The 24675-nt window shown below is 51.8% G+C and overlaps 1 protein-coding gene across 2 annotated transcripts in view; it reads left to right on the forward strand.

Moving 5' to 3' along the window:
- The window catches only part of Cyth1 (cytohesin 1), an 81575-nt gene extending 62303 nt beyond the window's left edge, over positions 1 to 19272 (forward strand). Inside the window, exons 9-13 of one of the 2 annotated variants that reach the window (XM_032914528.1) lie at positions 361 to 472; positions 5524 to 5600; positions 12089 to 12160; positions 13679 to 13833; positions 17363 to 19272. In XM_032914528.1, the coding sequence (XP_032770419.1) occupies positions 361 to 472; positions 5524 to 5600; positions 12089 to 12160; positions 13679 to 13833; positions 17363 to 17441 (495 nt within the window). In that variant the 3' untranslated portion in view covers positions 17442 to 19272. Of the gene's footprint in view, positions 1 to 360; positions 474 to 5521; positions 5601 to 12088; positions 12161 to 13678; positions 13834 to 17362 lie in introns of both variants that reach the window. The other variant, XM_032914529.1, reaches the window with a different exon arrangement.
- The last annotated feature ends 5403 nt before the right edge of the window (positions 19273 to 24675 follow it).

Below are 24675 nucleotides of genomic sequence, written 5' to 3' on the forward strand. Positions count from 1 at the left end.
GGAGCCACTCTGTCAGCGGCAAAGCCTGCACTCAGAGCCGGATCCTAAATGTGTGAATTTCACAAAGGCCAGCTGAGAATCAGGATGGGAGGTGGCTTCTAAGTCTGAAACTGAAAACCAAAGGCCGGAGTAGGCTCCAGGCCGAGAGGCTCGAGTAGGCTCCAGGCAGCTATTTCTTTTGTCCTTAGTTATCCACCAGGCATTTCATTTTTGTCCCTGTGAGCTGCTGGGGAGCAGAACGTGCCCATGCTCTTCTCTGGTGTCTGTGCCTTACTCCAGGCTTAGGCCTGTGGACTGAGTAGACAGGGAGAGAGTAAGAGCGACTTCTTGAATCAAACATGCAGTGTCATCTTTTGCCAGAATCTCTATGAGAGCATCAAAAACGAACCCTTTAAAATCCCAGAAGACGACGGCAATGATCTCACTCACACTTTCTTCAATCCAGACCGAGAGGGCTGGCTACTGAAGCTCGGTGAGTCCCCTCCTCCAGCTGGGCCTGCAACAGAGCCTGGGAGGAAAGGCTATGTGCACACAGGCTTGTGGGTGGGAAGGGGGCAGGTCACAGCAGGCCACCTCCAGACTATTCTGGAGGGAGCTGTTGACCAGAAGTCACCACAGAACAGAGAGTCCTGGACATAGACTCTGCCCTTATAAACATTGCCCATATGTACCTGGGCGCTGTGTGACCACCCCCGAATGGATGGTCATACTCTCTGAGGCACTTCCCAGGGACTTGGAGCCTTGGGTGGGTAAGCAGCCATATCCATCTCTCTATTCCCATCCCAGATTTACCCTGGCCCTCCTGCCCACCTAGTACATCATCACTTCCTCTGCATCTGGCTCCCACAGGCAGTGTGCATGGCAAACCTAGAGCCCTTGGCTGCAGCGCAATCCACAGCACTCTTCCTCACGCTCTGGCAGTGGGCCCCTTTGCAGTCCCAATCAACCACATTAATGATTGTGTCATTCCAAAGGCTGAGTGCGTTCCTCTTCCCTCTGCCAGAAGTGAGCCTGTGTTGTTAAGATTTATGGTCATGCCTTGCTAGGAAGGTGACAGAGGAGCCAAATAGAGAAGAAAGCCAGCGGTTCTCAGGCACACCCATGTCCACATCTGACTACTTTATTAATTGTCAGACTTAGAGAGGTCACTGAACCCTCTGCACATGAAAATGTGGAGGCTTTTTGACCACTAGAGAGCATGTTCCAGTGTCCTTCGCCTTGGCCGTGGATGAGCTCAGCCCTATATCAGGAGGGCAGTGCCGTTAGAGACGTGCTCCTCTTCCTTGGTTATGTGACCTGAGATAAGTAGCCCTCCCACTCTTGGCCATTACTGACAACATCCAGTAGAGCTACTGACACACCTCTGTTGCTAACTCCTCCAGGTACCGTAGGGTTGACATTTCCTTTAAAAGGTCCCAAACCTGTATTTATGCATGACGATTCATAAATTCCCTTTAAGAGCGCTTCACTGATCACAGAGCCTCGCAGTGTCTGGACGTGGCCAGTAGCAATCTCTAAGCAGAAGGTCTGAAGAAAAGGCTCCATAACGTTTACCCCACAGTGGCCTCTGCTCCACATTCTTCTTGCCTGACCAGTAGAGTAAATAGGAAATACGCTGGGAAGTTCAAAAGTGTTGAGTGTAGATTTACTTCCCTCCAGGGAAAAGTGTTTCCATGCGAACACTGAGTGTTAGCTCTGACCGCTTAGACACTAAGATCAGAACAGGGACTATCTTGGTTCTTGTACTAGGATGGAATGTAAATTCATGACACATCCTATGGTTATAAAACTCAAAACTTTCGGCTGAATGCAATGATGCACACCCGTGGTCCCAGACACACAGGGGCAGAGCAGGAGAATGCCTTGGGGCCCAAGGAATCGAGGCACCAGCTTGCTGGTAGTGCAAGACCTCACCCCAAAGAATAAGAATTTAACAGTGTGGGACTCGTTCATTGTGAGGTCCTTGCTTCACGTTTCTAACCTCTCAGTAGGGTGTTTCCATGTGGCACACTGAGACCCAGTCGTGTGTCTGTGTGCTGCACAGGGTAGGACTTCATGCCATCTGTAGTCGTCTGTATATGTCCCTGTATGCAGAGAGCCATAAGCATGTGTGTCCCTGTGTACACACATATGTACATGTATATCCATGGGTGTGCACACATTTTGACAAGTGTTGGGTATCTTAAGAAAGGCACTTCTCTCAGAGTGCACATCACCCACTTCGCTTTGGATTGTCAAGAGTCTGGCAAATACTGGCCTTACAAAAACGGATCCGTGACACTGTTAGCCCGTGTGGGGAACACCTCCAATCTTGCCGCACAGCATGGGTGGTCACTTACCCGGTGGCGTTTTCAGGTTGACCTCCCTCTCCAGGCATACATAAATGTGACTGGTATGCTGCACTTTAAGATTAAAAAATCAGGTTTGATTTCTTTGTTTTAATTTTCTTTTCTCCCTCATTTATATGTTTCCATGATTTTGGCTCTCCTTTTCCTTGCCCCAAACTCCAGGAGGTATGTAACCCTGCAACCTGCTCGCTCACTCTGCCCAGGCCACTGTCATTCTGCAGCGTTTCGTTCTTTATTTTGATTTTGTTATTTTTGGTTATTTTGTTTTTTAATTGCTGGTAATAGTGTTAATGCTGCTTCTAACTTACTGTACAGTCCCTAGGGAACTGGCCAGGATCAGGGATTTGGGGCAGTGTTCACAGAGGCAGTGCTGCGGCTGCCAGGCCAGAGCTCCAAGAACTACCTGAGTAGTCAAACAGTGCTAGCCCAGAACCAGCCAAGGAGGCAGAGGACGTTGGCTGCATGCTCCTGGGCATAACTGAATTCAGATGCCATCCATGCATCAGCCTGATCTCTGGGGTGAGGGGCAGAGAGGACGGTTAGGGTCATCTTGTAACTTCCCAAAGTCACGTGCTTCTGACACTGTGGTTGACAATGTTAGGAAAGATTAAACAGTTGACATATGGGGCATTTGCTTTACCATGAAAAAGACAAGTATTGTCTTCTAAACTCACAAGTGGAAATTTTAAAACCTCAAAACCAGAAACCCCTACCTATAGTCCTTTGACTCCATTTCTTGGGTATCAGGAAAGGACTCACAGCCTGAATCCTCTGTCTGTGTCTCCTCTGGTGTAAACTACCCTCTGTTTCAAAGAGTCTCCTCAAAACACAAGTCGGCCTCGGAGTTTTCTGTTGCCGATGTGGGGAAACATTTGGAGGGACCAGAATGCTCCTCAGTCTGTGCCTAAGCATGCAGACCAGAGCGACCCCCGAGAGGACAAGCACAGCACCCCTCAGTGCTGGGACCAGGCGGCTGGACTGCTGGGACAGCATCAGCCCTTCTGTCTAAGGGAGGCCTGAAAAACCTGCGGGGGAGGGGTCCTGTGAGTTCCACAGGGACTGTCCTAGGCGCACATTGATCTGTCTGCTTGTCCCATGTCTGTTTTTCTTTCCACGTGGAAGTGTCCCGTGGGCCCGCAGCAATGCTTTGTGGTAGAGGGCTCTGTGGTGCAGCAGCCGTCCATCTGTCCAGGGGACATAATGAAGCTTTTCCCAGACAGAACTTCAGACAGAACTTCCCAGCTTTGCTTTTTCCCCTCAATCCCTGTCATCTTGTTTCTTTTGGTATCTAACTCACTCCTTCATCATTTCCTGAGTCCATTGTCACCTGGGGTAGTCCTGTGACAGAGTGCATGGGAGGTCAGCATGGGTGGACCGTCCTTGTGCAAGGCCTGGGTGGGGAATGGTCTCCCCGAGAGGAGAGGCTCAGAAGCGGGGAAGGATCCGCTCTAAGACACATTGCCTTCAGATCGAACACGTGCTCACTTGTGCAGCTCCGCCCTGTTATCCACGTGCGTGTAGCATTGCTCCTATGGCTTTCCCATCCACGCCACTTAACCATGAAACTTAGAGTCCCTCACCACCATAGCCACACATGAGCCACAGCACGTGACTGCTTATGGCACACACCCTCTGGGAACCTACATCTCAGTCATGCTGAATCATGGAGTTAACCATGGCTGCTTACATCTACCTCCCCAACCCTCCACGGAGCTCAGACACCAGGCAGAGCTGTAAAATAGAAGTCTAGGCCCTAACCTGTTCTGCTGGGCCTCCTCCTTCACAGTCCAGGGATGAGCCTCAGGCAGATGCTGGCATTGGGAATAGCCTCGTCAAGTTGCCCGGCCCTGCATGGCTGTTAGCAAAAGGGCAGAGGAGTAGGCATGGCAGGTGTGCCACTCCCCTGCCCTCCAGAGACTCAAGAAATGCTGTTCTCCACAGTTAGGGCCTAGCAAAGGGCAAGTGCTAAGGAACAGGGACAGAGTGCGTTTGTGCAACGCCACGGGAAGGCCCTGGGTCATTCTGAGTAGTTCATGTCAAGTCTTCCTCGACCCGAGGTAAGTGGGGAAGATGGGGATCCTGAGCATGGCACAAGTGAGGATTTAGCTTCCTTCAAAGTGGGCCCAGTTAAACATACCCCACCCTCCCTGTACCAATGCAGAACAGCCTTGAGGACCCCACACTCATTACTTCAGTCTTGCTAGCATGGAGGAGGGCTGAGGAAGGCTCCAGCAGCAGCTAGTCACCACCTCCTTGATGCTGGGGTTGCCTCTTGTAAGGGTCACGTGAGTCCACAGTAGGAACGGCTTCCGAGCCCACCTCTTGGACGAGCCAGTGCTTTCCTGGTAAAGGAATCCTGCTTCACCAAGATTCATAGCCACAACTCTGGGACATGACTTTCCGGAGGGACACTAACTGAGAGGCTCCAGTCAGTGTGGGGCTTCACTATAGGCAGGCAGGTGGGTGGTGTGAAGCCAAGGCTTGGCTTTAAAAGGCTCACAGTACCTCACTCTGTATCTCCTCTCCTGCCACTTCCATGGAACCCCTGAGGTGCCCATGCCTCCTGCGTCAGGATGCTGACCCTTCCTTTCTCCTTTCTTGGCCTGTCTCTGTCACAGGCTGTGGCTGGTTTCTCCAGCCTCAGGGACATTTGCTTTGCACCATCGTCACCCTGAGCCTCCTCCCCAGCCCGTGCTCTCATTGCTGTCCAGGACATCTCAGGGTGTCACCCAGACAGGCTTGCTCTGCTCATACCATAGACTTTCACTCTGTGAAAGATGCTTCTGTCTTGGCTGTGTCTTGTCACTGATAGAAATTTTGCCATGGTCTAAATGTTCTCCTGCCCCATCCCACACCCTCCCTGGGAAGAAAGCTGTGTGTATGTGTGTGTGTGTGTGTGTGTGTGTGTGTGTGTATGTGTGTATGTGTGTGTATGTATATATGTTTGTGTGTGTATATGTATGTATTGTATGTGTGTGCATGTGTGTGTGTGTTTGTGTGTGTATGTATGTGTATGTGTGTATGTATGTGTGTTTGTGTGTGTATGTATGTGTGTTTGTGTGTATATGTATGTATTGTATGTGTGTGCGTGTGTGTGTGTGTGTGTGTGTGTGTGTGTGTGTAGCATCACCCACTTGGGTGTCTTTTGTCAAGAGTGTCTCTTTTTTGCTCTCAGGTGGCAGGGTAAAGACTTGGAAGAGGCGCTGGTTCATTCTGACTGACAACTGCCTTTACTACTTTGAATACACCACGGTGAGCATCTGCTGGTCCACTTGGGGCAGGATGGGCCAATTCTCCACTTCCAAACCACTCTACCCAGACACAGCTAGAAGAGGCCCTAGGGAGGCAGTCAGATCTGTTCTTTTACTTCCGTGGGGGTCAGAGAGGAACTAAATCTAGGAGGAGAACACCTGAACACGATGTGGAGGCTGTCAATGTGGAGGCTGTCCTCCAGGAGGCTGCAACCCGGTTCTAGACACAGGAGGCCCAAGTGCCAGAACTGAGAGGGAGCCATGGATACGGAGCTTGTTCAGAGCTGGGCTGGAAACTTGGAACTGGGTCAGTTGCCAAAAACCTAGTGAAGGGGATCATAGCTGTGATTTGGTGAATTCAGGTTTTCTGGGGTCTCAGCAATGCTGAAGGATTTGATTCAGAAGACACAGCCTCAGTGTGAGAGATACAACAGAGGAAGAGGAGTGAGACGGCACAGGAGGGAGCAGGTCATCTCAGGAAATCTGGCGGCTTGGGAAAGTGATGCTTCCTTATACCACGGAAGTTCCGCTGCTGTCTGTTCACTGGGATAAGATCTGGCAGGAGCCTGTCACTTGCAGGTGCCCTTTATAGCTGTAGGAATAAAAAGTACACAGTAAAATCCCTCCAGACTTCCTATGGGAAAGCACCCAGAAAGCCACAGGTTGCTGGTCTCGGGCCATGACTCCACAGTGGTGACATGGCCCTCTGCTGTTCCTGACATCTTCCTGGGCACAGCAAGCACAGAGGTGGTTCTTCTTGTGCATAGTGGACTTGGCTCCAACTGGGTTAGGATAGGCTGGATCTTCACTGAGTAAGTCATTGATTGTTCTGAGGAAGCAGGGCTGAAGGAAGCCTCCTTCATGGTAAAGGTGGAACAATCAACAGGAGGATTGCCATAAGAGTGAGGGCAACCCGGGCTACATAGTGAGTTCCAGGCTAGCTGCCTAGAGTTACAGGTTCAGTTCTCTCATTCGTGCTGATGATGAGCTGCGGACATGACAGCAAACCGTGTCGAGCCTCTTCCCTCTCCCCAGGGCCTCACTCGCCACACAAGCTCTGCAGCTGGCGCTGCTCCTCTGTACCGAGTCTTCCCAGCACTAAGGGACATGGTCAGAAAGAGCCCCTCTGCTCCATCCCCAGGGTGCTGTGGACCAAAGGCTCAGTAGGTTTCTCTCTAGGACCCCCCGCCCCCACCTTCCCAAGCCCTCCTTGTTTTGACTTCATAGGGTTAGGCAGCAAGGAGAGTTGTTCTAGCAAGGGATAGGAAATACTGACACAGAGTAACCCTGGTGAACCTGGGAGGGGTGGCTGAGGGCAGCCAGACAGGAAAAGGCACAGCTGGGCTTGCCACCCTGCTCTCTGCAGTGGAAGGACGTTACGGCTGAGCTGCAGAGTGGCTCTCCTGAAGCCTGTGCTTGAGGTCAGCCCACTCCGCCCTCGGCCTGAAGGAAAAGGCAGGCCGATGTGAGTGGGGGCAGAGCTGTAAGAGGAGGAAAGTCCACTGTGGGTGGGAAGGGTGTGAGGAAGTGAGCGTCTTACTCTCTGTGAGGTGAAGCTTCTGTGAGCCAACAGGTGGAGTCAGCTCCCCCTGGACCTGCTCACCTGAGCTCCCCCAGTTCTCTTATGGCACTACGGAAAAACAAGTCTACAGAGTCAGACACCTGGTCCCCAGAGGTTCCAGGAAGAGAGTGGTAGAGTCACTCAAATAATAACCAGAGTGACCCAGAAGGCAGACCAGGACTTCAGCTCATAAGCGCCAAAGCGGTGTATTTCTGAATCACTTGCTCATTCTTTAGCAAGGCTGTGAGGGTTTAAGGAGTGGGACACATTAACTAATGATGCCCTCACTGCCCGCAGGGAAGGCAGGTGCAACAACATGAGAAGTAGGCTAACAGATGCCAGGACAGGAGACTGTTTCCGTGCTGGAACAGACAATACCTACAAAAGCCAAGTTCGATATATTGGGGGGTGTTGTTCTTAGGATGTAGAAGGTGGGGGTGGGTGCATGCTGACTTTTTTCACTTAAACCTGGGGCAGGAGTGCTGAGCTCCGCAGGCCAAGCATGCGGACGTAAGGGCCAGTGCTGAAGTGTGCAGAGATGGGAGGAGTGACCAGGCAGGGTACGCTGAGCTGTGCAACCAGAACAAGACTTCCAAAACGTGGGCTTCTGCTGAGGCTGCTGCCAGCCACAGGGCTGGCAGGACCAGTGCAGAAATGCTCTTCAACAGACTCATGAGAGACACGAACAGCTGGAACTCAGGTACACCTAACTGTAGAGGACGCTAAAACATCCCACGTACGGAAACAGTAGGCACAGCGGGGACATGAACTGTGCCAAGACCAGGAATGGATTCACTCCATGCTGAGTAGCTGGACCCTGTGGCTGCAGTGCAGGCTGGGAGCATTAGGAACTTAGAAAGTGTCAAGAAGTCAGTGACACAGGAACCAGGCAGTAGGAGGAGTACTGATCTTTCAAACTGCGGAAGCTGAACCACATGATACAAAATGGCTGAACGCTGCAAGTCTAATAAGGCTGCTTTAAAAATGGGCTTGTGGGCTGGATATACTTACCTTGAAGTTCCACATTTTTTCATTTTCTGCCTCATTTTTTCTTTCTTTTTTTTTGAATATTTATTTATTTTTGTTTGTTTGTTTTTTGTTTGTTTGTTTGTTTATTTTGAGACGGAGTTTCTCTGTGTAGCCCTGGCTGTCCTGGAACTTGCTCTGTAGACCAGGCTGACCTCTAACTCAGAGATCCATTGTTTCTGCCTCCCAAGTGCTGGCATTAATGGCATGTGGCATCACAGCCAGCTTCAGTTCTTTTCTTAATAGGACATCCTTTATGAAAATACTACATGAACTAGCCGGTCCTCCCAGAACTTCCCTGTCTCGGCACCACACGCACTCCATCTCCTGTCCATGCAGTCATCATTTGTCATCTGATTTGCAGTGGTTTTAAACTTTTCCTTGATTCTTTTCTGCAGTATTTTAAGTTCTTTATAATGAGCAAGTCATATTTTTGCAAAGATAGCGGTATTTGCTTTAAGAAATCATATAGGCCCAGGTTGGGGACTTAGCTCAGTGGTAGAGCACTTGCTAGGCCCTGGGTTCAGTCCTCAGCTCCAGGAAAAAAAAAAAAAAAAGACAAGAAATCATATAGGCCTCAGGCATCAGTACCGGCTACTTCTGTCCTTGTGGAGAATACAGATAATTTAGGAGCGTATAAAGTTGGTATAGAATTATTTGCTTATTTTTAATTTTGGTGCTAGGGACAGGACCCAGCTCCTCTGACCGAGCTACACTTTGAGCCCCTGGAAATCACATAAGATGCAGAATGAGGGTCCTGCACAGCAACCCCGTTTCATACCTTGGACTTGAATTATAGCCAGGAAGATGACTTCCAGTTGTTGGGAACCACAGTTCTCAGTGCTCTGTGGCCTCTGTGGGATGTGCATAGTGAGTGTCCTGGCTCACTTCAGCCACTACCAGCCTGCAGAACCCCTGGGGGAGACCAGCAGAGGGCCCAGTGGTCTCCCTGGCTGTCACAAGGCCCTTCATAGCTGGTCCTCACTCCTGCGCAGAATATGGCATAAGCCCTTTGCTTTATGGCTGCACATCCGGAACACGGGTCATGTACCACGCACATGTAGTTCATTACCTCAGTCCCTGCAGGCGAGAGAGTAAAGAAGCCATGGCTTCACACGAGGGTCTGCATTAGGATAACTTGACTCAACCCACTTCAACATCAGCATCCTTAAGAGGTTCAGGCACCATGTAGCCTGGAAATGAGAGTAGAGAGGAAAGAAAGGAGTGGGGAAGTGGGCCGGGAATTATTGAGGAAGCCAGGTGGCCACCTTCCCTACAGCAGCCTGGGGCTCCCCCTCCAGATAGGGGGAGTACTGTGAGTCCCTGGACCAAAGGATCCTCTTAGCACTGTTCAGGGTGGGGCCTGTGTGTGCATAGAAGGATTTGGGGAACTCTGGGTAAATGCATTATCTTCCCTCCTGTAATTGCCATTGTGAGTGGCTGATGCCCCAGATAGGGCTGCAAGGATCTCAGGCAGACTGGGTGGTCAGTGTGAGAAGAGCCTGGTGAGGAGTGAGCCTGCAACCCACAGCGTTCACAGCTTAGCCCCCCACTCTGCAAGTGACACAGTTGGCTAAGAAGGCTCTGACTGAGAGCAGCTGGAGGCTAAAGCCGCTCGCAGGCGGGGAAGGACTGCTTGCTAGTGCTCTCCAAGAGTGGCCCACTGCAGTTGGGAGTCAGGAACAGGGACAGTGAACCCACGAGCAGATACACAGACATGCTCTTGAAAAGAAACACAGTAGGAAGACTGGAAAGAAACAGCGGTTTCCCAGAAAGAGTACAAGGACACAGGAAATGACTCCGGACAGAGCTAGTCCAAGAGGCCCCAAGTGCCCCAGAGGATGACAGCCGTGAGATGCTGACCATCCCCAAGTGGAAAACGTGCTTCCAGCCTTACCCTGTATAATGGCTGCAAAGAGATCCTCACCAAGACCATGTCCTTCCTGAGTCTCAGTACCTGCAGGAAGGACAAAGAGAAAGCTTCAGCCAGCAGGAAAACTTAGTGTGAAAAAGCTCTGAAAACTGGAGGGGCCATGTGGCCACGTGCCACAGTAGGGGGGTTCTCTCCCACGCACTTAGACCTCGCCAAGCTCCCAACCAGGAGAGGTCTTCTGGACCAGGGTGGATTTCAACAGGGTCCTCTGCCTTTTGTGCCCTCCCTCAGAATGATGTGGAGACTGGGCCTCAGGCAGTGCAGTAGTGGAGAGCTACAAACTCAGGGACAATGTGTCCCCAGGTTTGACTCCCTCCCACACCCCACCAGCCTCTGGGAGGACTTTGCCTGGAAGTTAAGATTAGGAGACTCAATGTGAGTTACCCTAAGGAAGGAGCCCTTGAGCAGTGCTTTCCTGCTAAGCTCTGCCCGGCAGCTCCACCCGACAGTTACCTAGCAACAGCCAGGGTCGCCTGGCTTGCTGTACAGGGAACTGGTTGGCTTCCCTCCGCTCTGATTCTGACTCTTTTCTGACTCTGACCCCCTTCTCCCTCTCTCCCCTTTTTCTTCTCTCCAAGTGTTCCTGGCCAGCCCCCCCCCCATTCTTCACTGTCTTTTCTCTTTCTCTGCCTCGACTCCCCTTGTCAACTCCCCTTCCCATGCCCCAGATAAACTCTATTGTATATTATACCTCATATGGCTGGGACCTTGGGGGAGGGGTGCCTCAGCAATGGCCCACGGAGGTCGCCCCTCCCACCACACCATACCACGCTCTATAGAACATATCATGGGCGTTATAAAGCACATCAGTGCTATTGTGATAGAAACGTAAGTAATAGATGTGACACAAACCACCCAGTTAGAAGGTGGGCTTGGGGATGGGGGCAGGAGAGCAAAGGTGGGGTAGGTTACCTGTGTGGACAGAGCCTGAGGAGTAGACCAGTGCTGATGAGAGCCCAGCATTTCTTAGCTCAGTTACCTTGAGATGAGGCAGGGAAAGCTGTGTCTCCTGTAGGTAACCTCTCATACTGGAAGCTCAGAGGAGCAGCTCAGATCAGGTGTCCTTAAATGCTTGGCAGGAAGAGGCTAACCTCCCAGAGGGTTTGGAGGAATGTCTGAAAGACATATTTGTTTGTTTTTGTTTTATATGGTTATAGAACTGAATTTGATTGGCTGGTTGGTTGGTGGGGTTGTTATTGACATACTGTGCGTGTGTAACTCTAGTCAGTGTGCTTGAGAAACCACAGGCTTTGGCCAATGTTAGCCGACTGGTAGGGGTAGGAGTCTGCCCATGGTGAGGGCCTTGGCTGATGAGGCAGAGGGAAGGTGAGACCTGTCTGTCTGGACCTGAGCTCCAGCACTAATATGGATCTTGGAGCAGCTGCCCAAAAGACAATGCTTCTCTAAGGTCACACATTTGGGTGATGGCCGTGAGCAGGAGGCAATTTGAAATTCAGCTGGAGTCCCTCCATTGGGCATGGGCAGGAGTATGGAGACCTAGGCTGGGAAAGGCTCCCAGGAGTTAGTGGCACAAAACCAAGAGGAGGAAAAGGAAAACCAGACAGACAGGAGGAGGGGGAAGGCCCTTTCTTAGGGAAAATAGGCTGACATGTTTCCTGCTTGAGTCCCCATGGGTCAGGTACACTTTGATGGCACCTGCTGAGCCCTCTGGCCTTTTTTTTTTTTTTTTTTTTTTTTTTTTTTTCCCCAGGGCTGGGGACCGAACCCAGGACCTTGCGCTTCCTAGGCAAGCGCTCTACCACTGAGCCAAATCCCCAACCCCCCCTCTGGCCTTTTTATCTGTAAAAGGCTACACCACACACTCCTGACCCCTTGCCCTATTGTAGAACCCAAGCATGGCCAACCTGGGAGCTTGAGGGCTGAGAGGGAGGAGTCAGGATGGACCTAGGGAGGGAAAGGAGGTGTTTGCTCCATGGAGAGTGAAGCCTTTCTCCCTGCACCTGTCCAGGACAAAGAGCCCCGCGGGATCATCCCCCTGGAGAACCTGAGTATCCGAGAGGTGGAAGACTCCAAGAAGCCGGTGAGTGTCCTGCTTGTGCCCAGGGTGGGGAGCACTAGAACCTGAGAACCAAAGCTGACCCTCCCCCTCCCCTGTTCTGATTGTCCTTCCTTTGCAAGTCCTCTGCTCTGCTTCCTGTCACATGCTGACTTTGAACCAAGACCTGGGAACTGTCTCACAGCTGTGAGCACCCATAGCCTGGTGCCAGTTTTATAATCTGATGCACTATATGGCTTGGGAGCAACTCACCTGCAGCTCAGTGCGCGCTCCTGTCTGTCAGGAGCGGAGCCAGCCGGTGCCAGGCCAGCATCTCAGCCAGCAGGCCTGAAAACACACTTGACGTCCTGGCACGTCCTATTCCACGCTTCTTTTTCCATAGGAAGGAACTGTGTCTATGCACTTGTGTGTGCATGCGGTCACTCCTCAGGAACTAAGTCTCAGGCTGGGGAGGTGGGTTGATGGGAAATCATGAGACAAGAGCTGGAAGGTCACATCCCCAGAGAAACTAGGTGTGATCATGTGTGTCTGTGGTCCCAGCACTCCCACAGTGAGGTGGGAGATGGAGAAAAGAGAATTTCCGGAAGCCACAGACTTGCTAACCTAGTGTGTGCAGTAGGAAAACAACACGGAGGCCCCTCTGTATCAAACAAGGTAGAAGACAAGGGCTGACACTGGAGCTGGGCCTCTGTGTCCCATGCCCACGTGGCATGCCGCATTCACATTTACAAGTGCTCGGGCAAGCACACACATACATGCACACATACACACACACACACACACACACACACACACGCACACACACACACACACACACACCAGGGTGCCTTATTGGGAACTGGGTTTTTCTGATGGACTGGCTGGCCAGCCCCAGCGTCCCAACAGTCCCCCAGCTTCTCCTCCCATTGTTGGCATTGCAAGTCTGTGTGTATGCCACCACACCTGACTTGCTGTTGTTTTTTAAGTTTTATTTATTTTATCTATATGAGTACACTGTAGCTGTCTTCAGACACACCAGAAGAGGGCACATTACAGATGGTTGTGAGCCACCATGTGTTTGCTGGGAATTGAACTCATGACCTCTGGAAGAGCAGTCGGGTGCTCCTAACCATTGAGCCATCTCTCCAGCCCGCTATTTTTTATTTATTTTTACTTATATGTTTATTTGTTTATTTTTGGTTTTCAAGACAGGGTTTCTCTATGTGTCCCTGGCTATCCTGGAATGGGGTTTGTAGACCACGCTGGCCTTGAACTGAGATCCACCTGCCTCTGCCTCTTGAGTGCCAGGATGAAAGTGTGCAGCACCACACTTGGTCCATGCCTGGCTTTGTAAATGCAGGATCAAACTCAGCTCCTCACTCTTCTGAAGCAGGCACTTTACTAGCTGCCTTATATTCTCGCCCTCAGAAGTACATATTCTGAAGGTGTTCTCTGACACCTGTTTCTTGAGAGTAAAAGTAAAGAGTCTTTGGAAATAAATAACACTTTCCTGGGTCAGCAGCCTTCTAAACTCTGACTGCCACTTTGTCGTTTTCTTCTCAGAACTGCTTTGAGCTTTATATCCCTGACAATAAAGACCAGGTGATTAAGGCCTGCAAGACAGAGGCTGACGGACGAGTGGTGGAAGGGAACCACACTGTGTACCGCATCTCGGCCCCCACTCCTGAGGAGAAGGAAGACTGGATCAAGTGCATCAAGTAGGTGGCTCCCTCATAGGCGAGCTGTTCATGAGTCCTCCCCTGTACTTCCTGTCCCACCAACTCTGAAAGTCTTCAGGGAGGTTCCCAGCTTGCTTCCCAGCAGGCCTTTGGATTCCTGCCTGTTGGAGAATTAGTAAGGCCTGTCTCCAGCCTAGGTACTCAGACAGTTCAGAGACCCAGGTGGGGATAAGTGTGTGAAGAGTCCTTGGCTTTATTAGACCTTTCCATCCAGTGGGCCCGTCCTCGGGACAGCTGCAGATACAGAAACTGAGGCCCATAGGTTCTGAGAGTTGTAGAAGGTCCTTGCATTGATGTAAGGTCGTGAAGCAGAGCCCCAGCCCGTCACCCTGTGATGTGAGAACACAGATGGTCTGAATGAAGGGAGCGGCTTGAAGTCCACCTTTAATCGCAGTCCACGGAGTGAGGCTTACTTCAGGGACAGTGTGGCCTGACTGGAAATAGGTTTTGCAAAGCCCACTGGCAGATTCATCAGCTTTGTCCCCTAGGAGTCACATGAAGCCTGGGCTGACAGGCAGTCTTCCTCCTGTCCCAGGAGGATAGCCATTGAGCACTCTGGCTTTCTACCTTCTTGGCAAGTATTTCCCCCAGTAATATATACTTAACCACAGTCCTGGGTACTGTGGCTGTCGGGAAACATGCAGGTACTTTCCTTAGAAAGTTTTCCTTGGTGGGCTGGAGAGATGGCTCAGAGGTTAAGAGCACTGACTGCTCTTCCTGAGGTCCTGAGTTCAATTCCCAGCAACCACATGGTGGCTCACAACCATCTGTATGGGAACCAATGCCCTCTTCTGCTGTGTCTGAAGATAGCTACAGTGTACTCACATATAATAAAATAAATATTCTAAAAAAAAAGTTTCCTTGGGGTTGGGGATTTAGCTCAGTGGTAGAGCGCTTGCCTAGCAAGCGCAAGGCCCTGGGTTTGGTCCCCAGCTCCGGAAAAAAAAAGAAAGAAAAAAGAATTCGGGCTTCCTATATTCTCTTGAAGCTTCACCTCAGTCTCACAGTTAAGTTTTCCTTGTTGTCCGGGCTTCAGTGACCTGGGAAGTGAGGAAGACGTGCAGACCATCAGGTCACAGGCTGTCTGTGTTCTCAGACATCGTCTGACTGAGTGTCGCGGACCTACCTCACTCTAACCAGTTAGTACTTTGGCTAAGATTAGGCAACAGTGAGTGGGTCGGTGCCCGGCTCTGTAAAGATGGTGATCAGAGTTCCTAGAGAAGGAAGCAGGCGGGTGGGGGTGGGGTGGGGCAAGGACTGGGGTCACCAGTGGAGTCTTGCTGTCTTTGAGGCGTGTTGCCCTCCTCTGTAATTCCAAACTGCAAGAGCTGCTCTGAGGACTGAGGCGGAGAGCTGAGGCTGATGGCTCAAGCACACTGCCTTCAGGTAGATCTCGTCCCCAAGTGACAGCCATTGTTCAATCCTAGTCCACAGATCGGGACCAGGCTGCCTCCTTGCTACAAGTCACACACAAGGAGGCTCAGCACAGCCAGTCCTCTGAGCATTGGCTGTGTGTCTGGGAAAGACCTGAGGCTTGGGAGCACAGGGCACCCTGCATTCCTGTGCCCTGCATGTCAGTCGTTGGGAGTTCATTTTTGCCGGTGGTCTAGTGTGAGAGTTGGAACTGTTGTCTCAGTCCAGTAGCCGTCTGACACTGACTCCCAGGGCTGCCCTGGTTTATATCACATTCTTCATGGCCGCAGGCTGCCCTGTGTGGACTGCTGTTTTCCCATGAGAACACACACGGTTTCTGTTAGTGGAATAGGCTTTGGCAGAGGCTCTTTCCCCTCAATGCTCTTTCAAAAAAATTTTGACTGGTTTTATACATTTTAAGTCTCATAAGTGTTTGCTGCTACAGTCAGAAAAGTGGAGAGTTCTTTAAAGTCCTGTGGAACCTTTGGATGATAGGTCTCTATGATGATGGAAGACCTCTATGGTGATGCTAGGTCTCTTTGGTGAATGCTGGGCCTCTATGGTGGATGCTGGGCCTCTATGGTGGATGCTAGGATGCCTTCTGGGGCTGCCAAGCTTTTCTGACAGCACCCCATGACTATCCCACTGCCAACATATTCTTGATGCTTCCCTGGGAGCTCTGGCTCAGCGTCTGTGGAGGATGTGCAAATGCTAGAAACCCTGTAGCATAGTCTCTGTATGCCCATCCCAGCAGAGTAGCCCAGAAGATGGTAAGCCACACTCCAAAGATGAGGAACTGAGACACAGCCAGGCTAAGAACATGGAGTAGTAGGTGAGGTTTCGACCTATATGGTGACTCAGGAGGATACTGTGCTCACCATGGATATGATACCTTTACAGTACTTCTGGTTGAGATGAGGAGGGGTAGAACAAGAGAGCATTGGGGGAAATATATTTCAGGGTTTTGTAGAAGGCCAAGACATACCTTTCTCTTAGCAGCTGCTCTTTCTAGAGGTTCCCAACAGCCTAATGACATTAGGCTGACATTGCATGTGTCCATCTCGACACTGGATCCAACAGAGTCCAGGCTGCAAGCAGTCACTTGGTAGGCCAGGGATGCCCACTGTCAGCCATGGGGAGACTGTGCCCAATGGGTGTAGAGAGGTTTCCCAGCTCCAAAAGGCTTAGCCGCAGTTAACAGGGCGTGGCATATTTTCATGTGGGCACCATGGGTGCTGCTGCACAAGGACAAGCAGCCAGAAAGGGCTCACCCCAGAGCCAAGGTAGAATTACCTACCCTGAGAATGTATGACTGCCTACCCTGAGAATGAATGACTGCCTAGCCTTGTTCCTCTGGAGACCGAGTCCTTGTGGTGGTGAGACTCAGTTAGCTCAGAAGAGCTGAGGCAGGGGCAGGGACTGCAACTACAGTTCAGATACCACCCCACCCCCAATACATACAGACACACAGACAGACAGAGACAGAGAGAGGGGAGGTGTGGAGACAGAGGGTGAGGGAGGGAGGGAGAGAGACAGAACGCCAGGCTCCAGGTCACTGGTGGCCCATAACCATCACACAGATTCTGCTTCCTAGAAGACCAAGTGGCAGCTCTGTGGCCTTACCCACTGCCACTGTCTAGTGCAGGTCAGGTGTGCAGGTCACGTGCACCTCCCTCACTGCGCTGGAGAGGCAGCATGGCTAGAGCCCTTTTGCACTGGGCCCCAGCAACAGCCGTCATGCACATGGAGCTGGTGCACATCAGCTCCCAGAAGTCCCTCTGCAGTCCATGGCAGCCTCTTGAACACCATGTGTGGAGTGACCTGTAGCATGCGTTAAGCACAGCACCAGGGCTGCAGAGCACTGGTTGGGGAAATCAAATTCCCACACTTGGGACTCAGCTGAGGAACGTAAGATGGTTCAACTCTCAAATGTTAAGTCCTGTTAGTGGGAAGAAGGCACAAACTCCACAGTTACTTTGTTGCGTGTCCCCACATGTCACCTTAAGCTGTCCTGTGGACAGAGTGAGGGTGGGTGATCCTGGTGAGAGCGGCAGCTGACCTGCCTCACGCCTGTTCTTCCTTCTCTGTACTCCAGAGCCGCCATCAGCAGAGACCCGTTCTACGAAATGCTTGCAGCACGGAAAAAGAAGGTCTCCTCCACAAAGAGGCACTGAGGGTGCGCCAGGGCACGGCCAGCCCGTGAAGCTGTGGCCCCTTCTCCTGCCTCCCCTGAGGGCGCTATGGAGCCCAGCAGAGGAGAGCAGAGGGCTTCTCTGCCAGCTCCTGCCCACTCCGCTCCTAGAGACTTGCTTCAGCTTTTGCAGTTTTCTAAGTGGGAGACGGGTGGGTGGGCGGAGAGGGCTCAGCTGGAGACGCTGCCCCACTCATGGGCTCTGGAGCTGCTCAGAACCAGCGCTGCTTCACCGCCTCAGCTCAGCAGGGCTGAGGGCACCGCAGGGAGCTCGCTCTTTACCTCTAAGTGTTCCTGGCCCAGGGCCTTCACCTCTGCTCCATGAATGCCTGTGAGGATGTACTCTCATGTACTGAGGAGAGAGGAGGAAAGGAAGAGAAGCCACACACTATAAAGATTTATTTTTGTTTTTTAAAGCAAAAGTGAACGTAGCACTGTTCTCTGCCCTCCTGTGCCCTGCTTAGGGAGCTTCCCCTAAAAAGGGGGCTCTGGGGCTGCGGGCACCCCAGGGGCTGCTGCCTCATGACTGTGTGGGCAAGAGGGGCAGAAGCAGGATTGCTGGCAGGGCCCAGCAGACACGGGAGGCCTCAGGGCCCCAGCAGGGCAGCAGGCAGGCAGTCTGGGCAGCTCCCACTCAGTGCCTGTGGGACAGGGTGAAGGTGGTTAGCGCCTTGCCCGGCCCTCAGTACCCAGGCCCACTGCTCTTTAGAATGGAAAGTCTTCATTTTCCTAATAACCAAAACTGTGAGGAGCTCACCCATGGTGCTGGGTGGCGACTGTTTCATAGCTGGTTTTTCTTTCTCCTCCCCAAGAGCTCCACTCCTCGTTCTAGAGGAAGGAGCAGGTCTTACCTGATCCCCTTGGGGCTTCAGCCTTTTCTGCCTCAAAAGCTGCCCCAACTGGACTATTCTGGTGCACTCTGTGGTAGCCTCCAGGAGCAGGGGCCTTGCTCAGTAGGTTGCAGTGCAGTCAGGCAAGGGTAAGGTGGCCTTTTTGTCCCCTGCCCTCTATGGCATGGCATACCACAGCACACACATGAGTGAGCCCTGGCCTCCTAACTCAGTGTGAAGGGAGCCATGAAACGCAGCATCTCCTGCCGTTCTCTCAGGGACTCTCAAGGGCAGCTCCTGTTCCTTGGCCAGGGCTAGCATGCCAGTCTAGGCAGAGCAGGTGGCAGGTGATGTCTTGGCACACTCCTCCACGTGGCCAAGGCCTTGGTGGCAGAACGCTGCCTCCAGGCAGGTGGAGGAGCCATGGGTCCCCACTGGGCTGTGTGAGCTCAGCCTCTGATCTCAGAAGGAGGTCAGCATCTCTGGAAATAGCTTTGCAGAGAAGGGTGGGGGTGGGGTGGCACTTGGTCCCTCCTGTGGATCCAGCAGGATCCGGCCTCGAGTGGCTTTAGGTGCTCGATGCTCAGTGTGTGAAGGTGACAGTGACTGCTGAGGTCCAGGCTGGAAACCTGAGCCTCCTGCCACAGAACCAGTCAATGCCTGCCCAGGCTGTGTGGGGAGTCAGGCCAGTGCCAGAGCCCCTCCTGCACACGAGTTCTCACAGGTGTGTCCCAGGCAGGCCCACTCGGCTCAGTGTCAGTCTATTTATCAGAGGTGTACATAATCCACACATAGTTTTTCTCCTTTTAGATTATTTTGTATTTGTTAAAAAAAAGATTTGTCAAAATACAAAGAAATGACTGAAACTTGTTGACAGGGTTTTTAAAAAATATTATTATTATTATTATTGTTGTTGTTTCGTTTTTGCCTTGTAAACTAGCTCCAAGGAACTGCAGCAAATAAACTCCAAATCTGCCCAAACCACTTCACGGTCCGCTCTGCTGTGGGTCAGGCCTGGGGTTGGGGACCGGTATATCCCTGCGGCATGGGTGTGGCCATCCTCAGTGGGGTGGGATTCAAACCAGGAGCTGGGGAGGGGCCGTTTTCTGCTGTGGATGGCATAACAAGGCAGGAAGGGGCTTAACCTTTGCCTCTCTTCCTGAGGAAGAAACTCAGCTCGAGGAGCAGAGAGGGCAGCACGGCACTGCTCCTCCTCGTGAGGCAGCTGAGCAGGACAGGAAACAAGAGTTGCTGAGTGCGTGGTTAATGGGTCGGAGGTTGGCCTCTGTGCTCTTCTTTTCTTTCTCTTTTCCTTGTTGACTCTTGGAGACAGGGTCTCGGGTCTCTCCGGCTGGTCTTAAAGTTCCTGGTGCAGCAGGGCATGGCCCTGAACTTCTGATGTGCTTCCACCTCTCTCTAGTGCCGGGATTGCATGTATGGACCATGCCCTGTTTATGGGATTGCCCCCTAGGCTTCCTGCTTGTGAGGTCATCATCTCAGTACATCGGCGATGAGCGACACAAGACAGGAGACCAAGGAGACAGCTTAGGGGCAGGAGGGGCGGCCCAGTGCTTCCCTCACTGGGTGCTCTTTCAGAGGACCTGGGTTAGATTCCCAACACCCACACTGTGGCTCACAACCACGTCACCCCAGTCCCAGATGACTCAGCAGCCTCCTCTGGCCTTCATGGGCACTGCACAGACATGTGGTGCACAGACACACATGTAGACAAAGTATCATACACACAAAATAAAATTCTTAAAAAAGAAAACAATTCCATTTATTGCCAGAAAGAATAGAGTGCTTAAGTGTTTTCAAAGCGTGAGGCATACATATAATTATAAAATTATATCATTGAAAGGCACCAAAGAAGACCTAACCAAAAACCTCATGTTCGGAGAGCAAGATTTAATAGTGAGATGATACAGCCAGGGGTGGTGGCGCACACCTTAAATCCCAGTGCTAGGGAGGCAGAAGCAGTCTGATCTCTTGAGTTCCAGGCTAGCCTGGTCTACATGTCGAGTTCCAGGACAGCCAGGGCTAGGTTACTTGTTGAGGAAAGAAGGTTGCCCACAACTTAAAGAGTGCATTCCCTACCCCGTGGTAATTAATGTTTACAATTATGAGCTACTACTGTGGCTCAGCGATTATCCCTCTAAACCTCCGGTTGAAACTGGATGGCCTGCCATTGGTCTTTAAAGGTAGGCTCAGTGACGGAGTTTAATGTCTGTTGGGTGAGAAGTAGGCTTTGCTCTTCTCTTGCCTGCCTGTTCTCTGGTGTTTCTTAACCTGGTTCTAAGGTTTGCTTTAAAGCATTCCTGGAACGCATAAGGCGATTTTGAAAGGTTCCAGAGTCTCTGAGAGGCGAGACCTTGAGGAAGTAGGCCACGGAGGGCATGGTGTTTGAGAGTGTCCTGTCTTCTCTGCCTCCTGTGTGCTGTGAGGCGAGCGGCCTCCACCACACGGTCCTGCAGTCCTGATGCTCCACCTTACTGTCTCAGGATCATTAGATCCGAGAACCGTGGATGAAACCTCTGAGGCCATTTTCCAGGTTCCAGCTCACACCCGGGGAGAGCTAACAGCCTGCTCAGCTCCATGCTCAGTAGACAGACCACTGAGCTCCGACTTCCATCAGGGCCGACAGTGGGAAGATCAAAGGTGGCGTGCACTTAGTGTCAGAACACGTGTCCTGACAGGATCAGCCCCAGCAGGGACACTGTTCGTGTCTCCTCTAATCCAGGTCTCGGCATCTCGTTCCTTGACATTTGGCGACATTTACTTACCTCCTCGTGGTTTAAATGTCTGTACATATTTGATCAAAGCGAACCGGCTGGTGTGTTCCACTTGGCTCTCGCCGTTTACGCGGCTGCATCTCGTTCCTAAGCATGAAGTCGGGATTGTGTGCAGGACCCCCATCTCTCCGATGATCACCTCAGCTCTGGGCTCCTGCCGTCTGTTGCTCCCTTAGACGGGCTCCTTGGTCTGAGCTGAGTCACAGTGCTGGATCTCCTGCTGCAGTGGGTCGCACATGCTCTGTCCCGGGGCTCTTCTTAAAGTGGTCGCATTGGAGTTGCTCCCGCTACCCCTTACCTACCCTTTCATTCACTCACCAATTCATTCAACAAACACCGCCTGAGGTCTTCTAAACTAGGAAGCTGAGTACTACTTCCGGAAGGTTGTTTACTGCCGCTCCGCCTGAGGCTCCCCTGTGGCAGAAATAGAGTAACTTCAGGATAGGACAGCAACTGTGCTGGGTGCAGGGCAGGGACCACAAGACCGTACAATGTAGGGCAGCGGTGTCAGGCAAATGTGCTCGGGGCTCCTAACACACCCCCTCCTGAGCAATAAATTGATCACTGGTGCCTGCCACAGAACATCCCGGAGGAGTAGACTGTGGACAGAGCAAACAGCCAAGTTTCTTTTCAGTGTTATTCACAGGCTGAGACGAAGCTTTGGGAAGGTAGGTGGCACAGGCTATCCCCACTAACCCTTGTGCTGTGCTGGCCACAGGAAGTGACCTCATCACTGTTGGCCAGGGTTGTGCCCTGTGTCTGGAGCCCCTCCTAAGCCCCAGCCTTTCAGCCAGGCTGACCTTGAACTGTGTGCCCCCGCCTGGCTTGTTTGCCAGCTTTGAGCCTTTTTCCACAGCACTGTGAATGTGACCCTGAGCTCTCTGGGCCCAGTGGAAGGTAAATGCAAAAAGCCTACTCACTGGGACCAGCTTTTTCTGATACTAGCCAGCATGAGAGGATGCCCAGGGAGGACCAGGCTTCGGCCCAGCTCAGTTCCTATCCGTGGTTCTGGTCCTTCTGTTAGAAGCTGTCTCGCTGTAGAAGGAATCCCAGTCCTTGAGAAATGAGGTTGATCTTCCCAGTGTCCGATGCTTAGCATCCCTGGGGAAAGTGCTGGCCCTCTTAGCCTCAGTTTAAGGCTGAGACCTGTCTCAGGCTGGAGCAGGGGTGGGGGTATTGGAAGTACAGGAGCAGAGGCGCACTGACCCCCTGTCTCCATCCCAGGTTGTTCCATCATATCAGAATGTGACACAAACCTCTCAAGTAAGTGTGTGGGAATTTGGCAGGACTAACAGAACCAGTCACAGATATGTCATCATTCTATAGTTCCATGCATCCTTGGTGTGTGTGGGGGGGGGGCTGGCTGTCCTCTCATACCGAAGCTTGGCTTGTTTTGTTTTGATTGTTTTGTTGTTTTTATGTGTGTTTGGTTCTGATTTTAGTTTTGGTTTTGTCCTTTTAAGACAGTCTCACTGTGTCGCCCTCCCCATATATAAACCAGCCTGACTTTGGACTTGAGCAGAACCAGTCGCTCTGCCTCCTTAACTCCCAAATGCTGGGACAACAAGCCTGTGCCACTATACCCAGCCTCTGGCCTGGTCTATAGGCTTTTTGCTAATTAAGAATCTCACTTTAGGGGGTTGGGGATTTAGCTCAGTGGTAGAGCGCTTGCCTAGGAAGCGCAAGGCCCTGGGTTCGGTCCCCAGCTCTGAAAAAAAGAAAAAAGAAAAAAAAAAAAAGAATCTCACTTCAAGGAGTCAGAAGAGAATCAACTCTGAGTTATCAAACCAGAAGAGAGCCCATTGCTAGAGTGCCTGAGGCTGGAGTATACCTGTGGCCTACCTGGTCCGGGTTAGCAGGTTAAGGGGTGGAGGCAACAGCCTTGGTAACTCCACACATTCATACCCCGGGAAAGTAAGGACACGGTGCCGCCAGGCTCCCATCCAGGTGAGTAAGGACACGGGTGGCTGAGGTGGAGGCAAGGGTGTTGACAGAATGCTAGCCCAAAGCTGTAAGCAGACAGCCTTGGGGGAGAGGGCCAGAAGGAGAAGGATGGTGTGGGCTGCTAGGTGGATGCCCCATGGGGTATCAGAGGGAAGAGACAGCAGGAACTACTTAGCTGGTGACCCACAGAGACCTGCAGAGCACGGCTCTTTCCAGGTCATTATCACTCCTTCGTGTGGCAGCTCCAGGGCATGTGCCACACATGCATGTCCAAGAGGGACCTGAGCAATGACAAGGCCAGCCTCTCCAGGAGCAGGTTCATTTCACCAAGGGCCAGAGCAGCCCAGCATGGACAGGTCTAGCATGAGTAGCCAAGTCCCAGGGACTTCTAATAACACAGTTGGGCATGACTGTGGGCATACCAAGCCGCGGTATAAATCTATGCATCCGCCCTCCTACAGACTGCAGCTGAGTCTCAGACACGTGTTCCACAGACTCTGTCAGAGGACAGGAGTGTAGCACATAGCATTCTGCAATGGGTGAGCACCTCAGGCCGGTCCTGGGCTCCCTTCAGGTGAGCACCTTCAGCCAGGTCGCTGCAGGGATGCCCAAGTGATTCATTTGGTTTGGTTTGTGGCAGGCTCTCAGTCTTTAGCCCAGGAACTATTGCCTGGGACTCACTATGTAGCCCAGGTTAGCCTTAAACATACAGCCATCTTCCTCACTATGTAGCCCAGGTTAGCCTCAAACACACAGCCATCTTCCCACTCTGGCCCTTTAAAGTGCCAAAAATACAGCTTGAGCTCCCAGTGGCTGACTTGAGTTGTTCGTATTACGTGTAGCAGGGGGAATGCTGAATGGACGCTTAGGGGAAGGCCCACTGAGGCACCTGCCTGTGCCCGTGAGGACCTGGTTTTAATGAACGGACTGTGGGAATTAGAAGCCAGGCATTTCCCAAGCAGCCAGGACATAACCTGATGTCAGATCCTAACGGAGTAACTGCTGAAGAGCTCTGCAGAGAGATGGTAGGCAAAGGACCCAAGGTTACCCCAATCCCAGGAAGCTGCTGGCCAGGGCAGTTAGGAACTACATCTCGGACACCAAGCATTTGCCTGTAAAGGAGTTGGTGTTTTAGGTTCCCGCCATTGGCTCCTCAGTGGAACCACTGACTCAATAAATTCTGCATGCTTACAAGTTGGTACGGGTCCACGAGGAAGAGGGCATTGAATCCTTTTCCTCTGTTGGATGGGGCACAGTACATAATGGTCTAAACAAGGCAAATTGTGGGAAGTGACGTTTGTTGGCCTGACTGACCAAGGTTAGGTGAGGAAGCATCTTTCCAAAGAAGAAGGAAGTTTGTTCTAATTTATATTTGTTGTATATGTATGAGTGCTTTGCTTGTGTGGATGAGTACCACATGTGCCCGGTATCCATGGAGACCGGGAGAGGGTGTTAGAGCCTCGGGAGCTGTAGTTGCAGATCAGATAGTTGTGAGCTGCTACATGGGTGCATGAACTCCTCCACAGGAGCAGCCAGTGCTCTGAACTGCTGGGCCGTCTCTCCAGCCCCAGGGCTTTGCTCTGTGTGGTGATGCGCGTGCAAATTGGATATTACCAGGCAAATAAAATTGACCAACTATCAGAGACCCGGA

This window comes from Rattus rattus, chromosome 9 (genome assembly GCF_011064425.1).
Source record: "Rattus rattus isolate New Zealand chromosome 9, Rrattus_CSIRO_v1, whole genome shotgun sequence".
Lineage (NCBI taxonomy): Eukaryota > Metazoa > Chordata > Mammalia > Rodentia > Muridae > Rattus > Rattus rattus.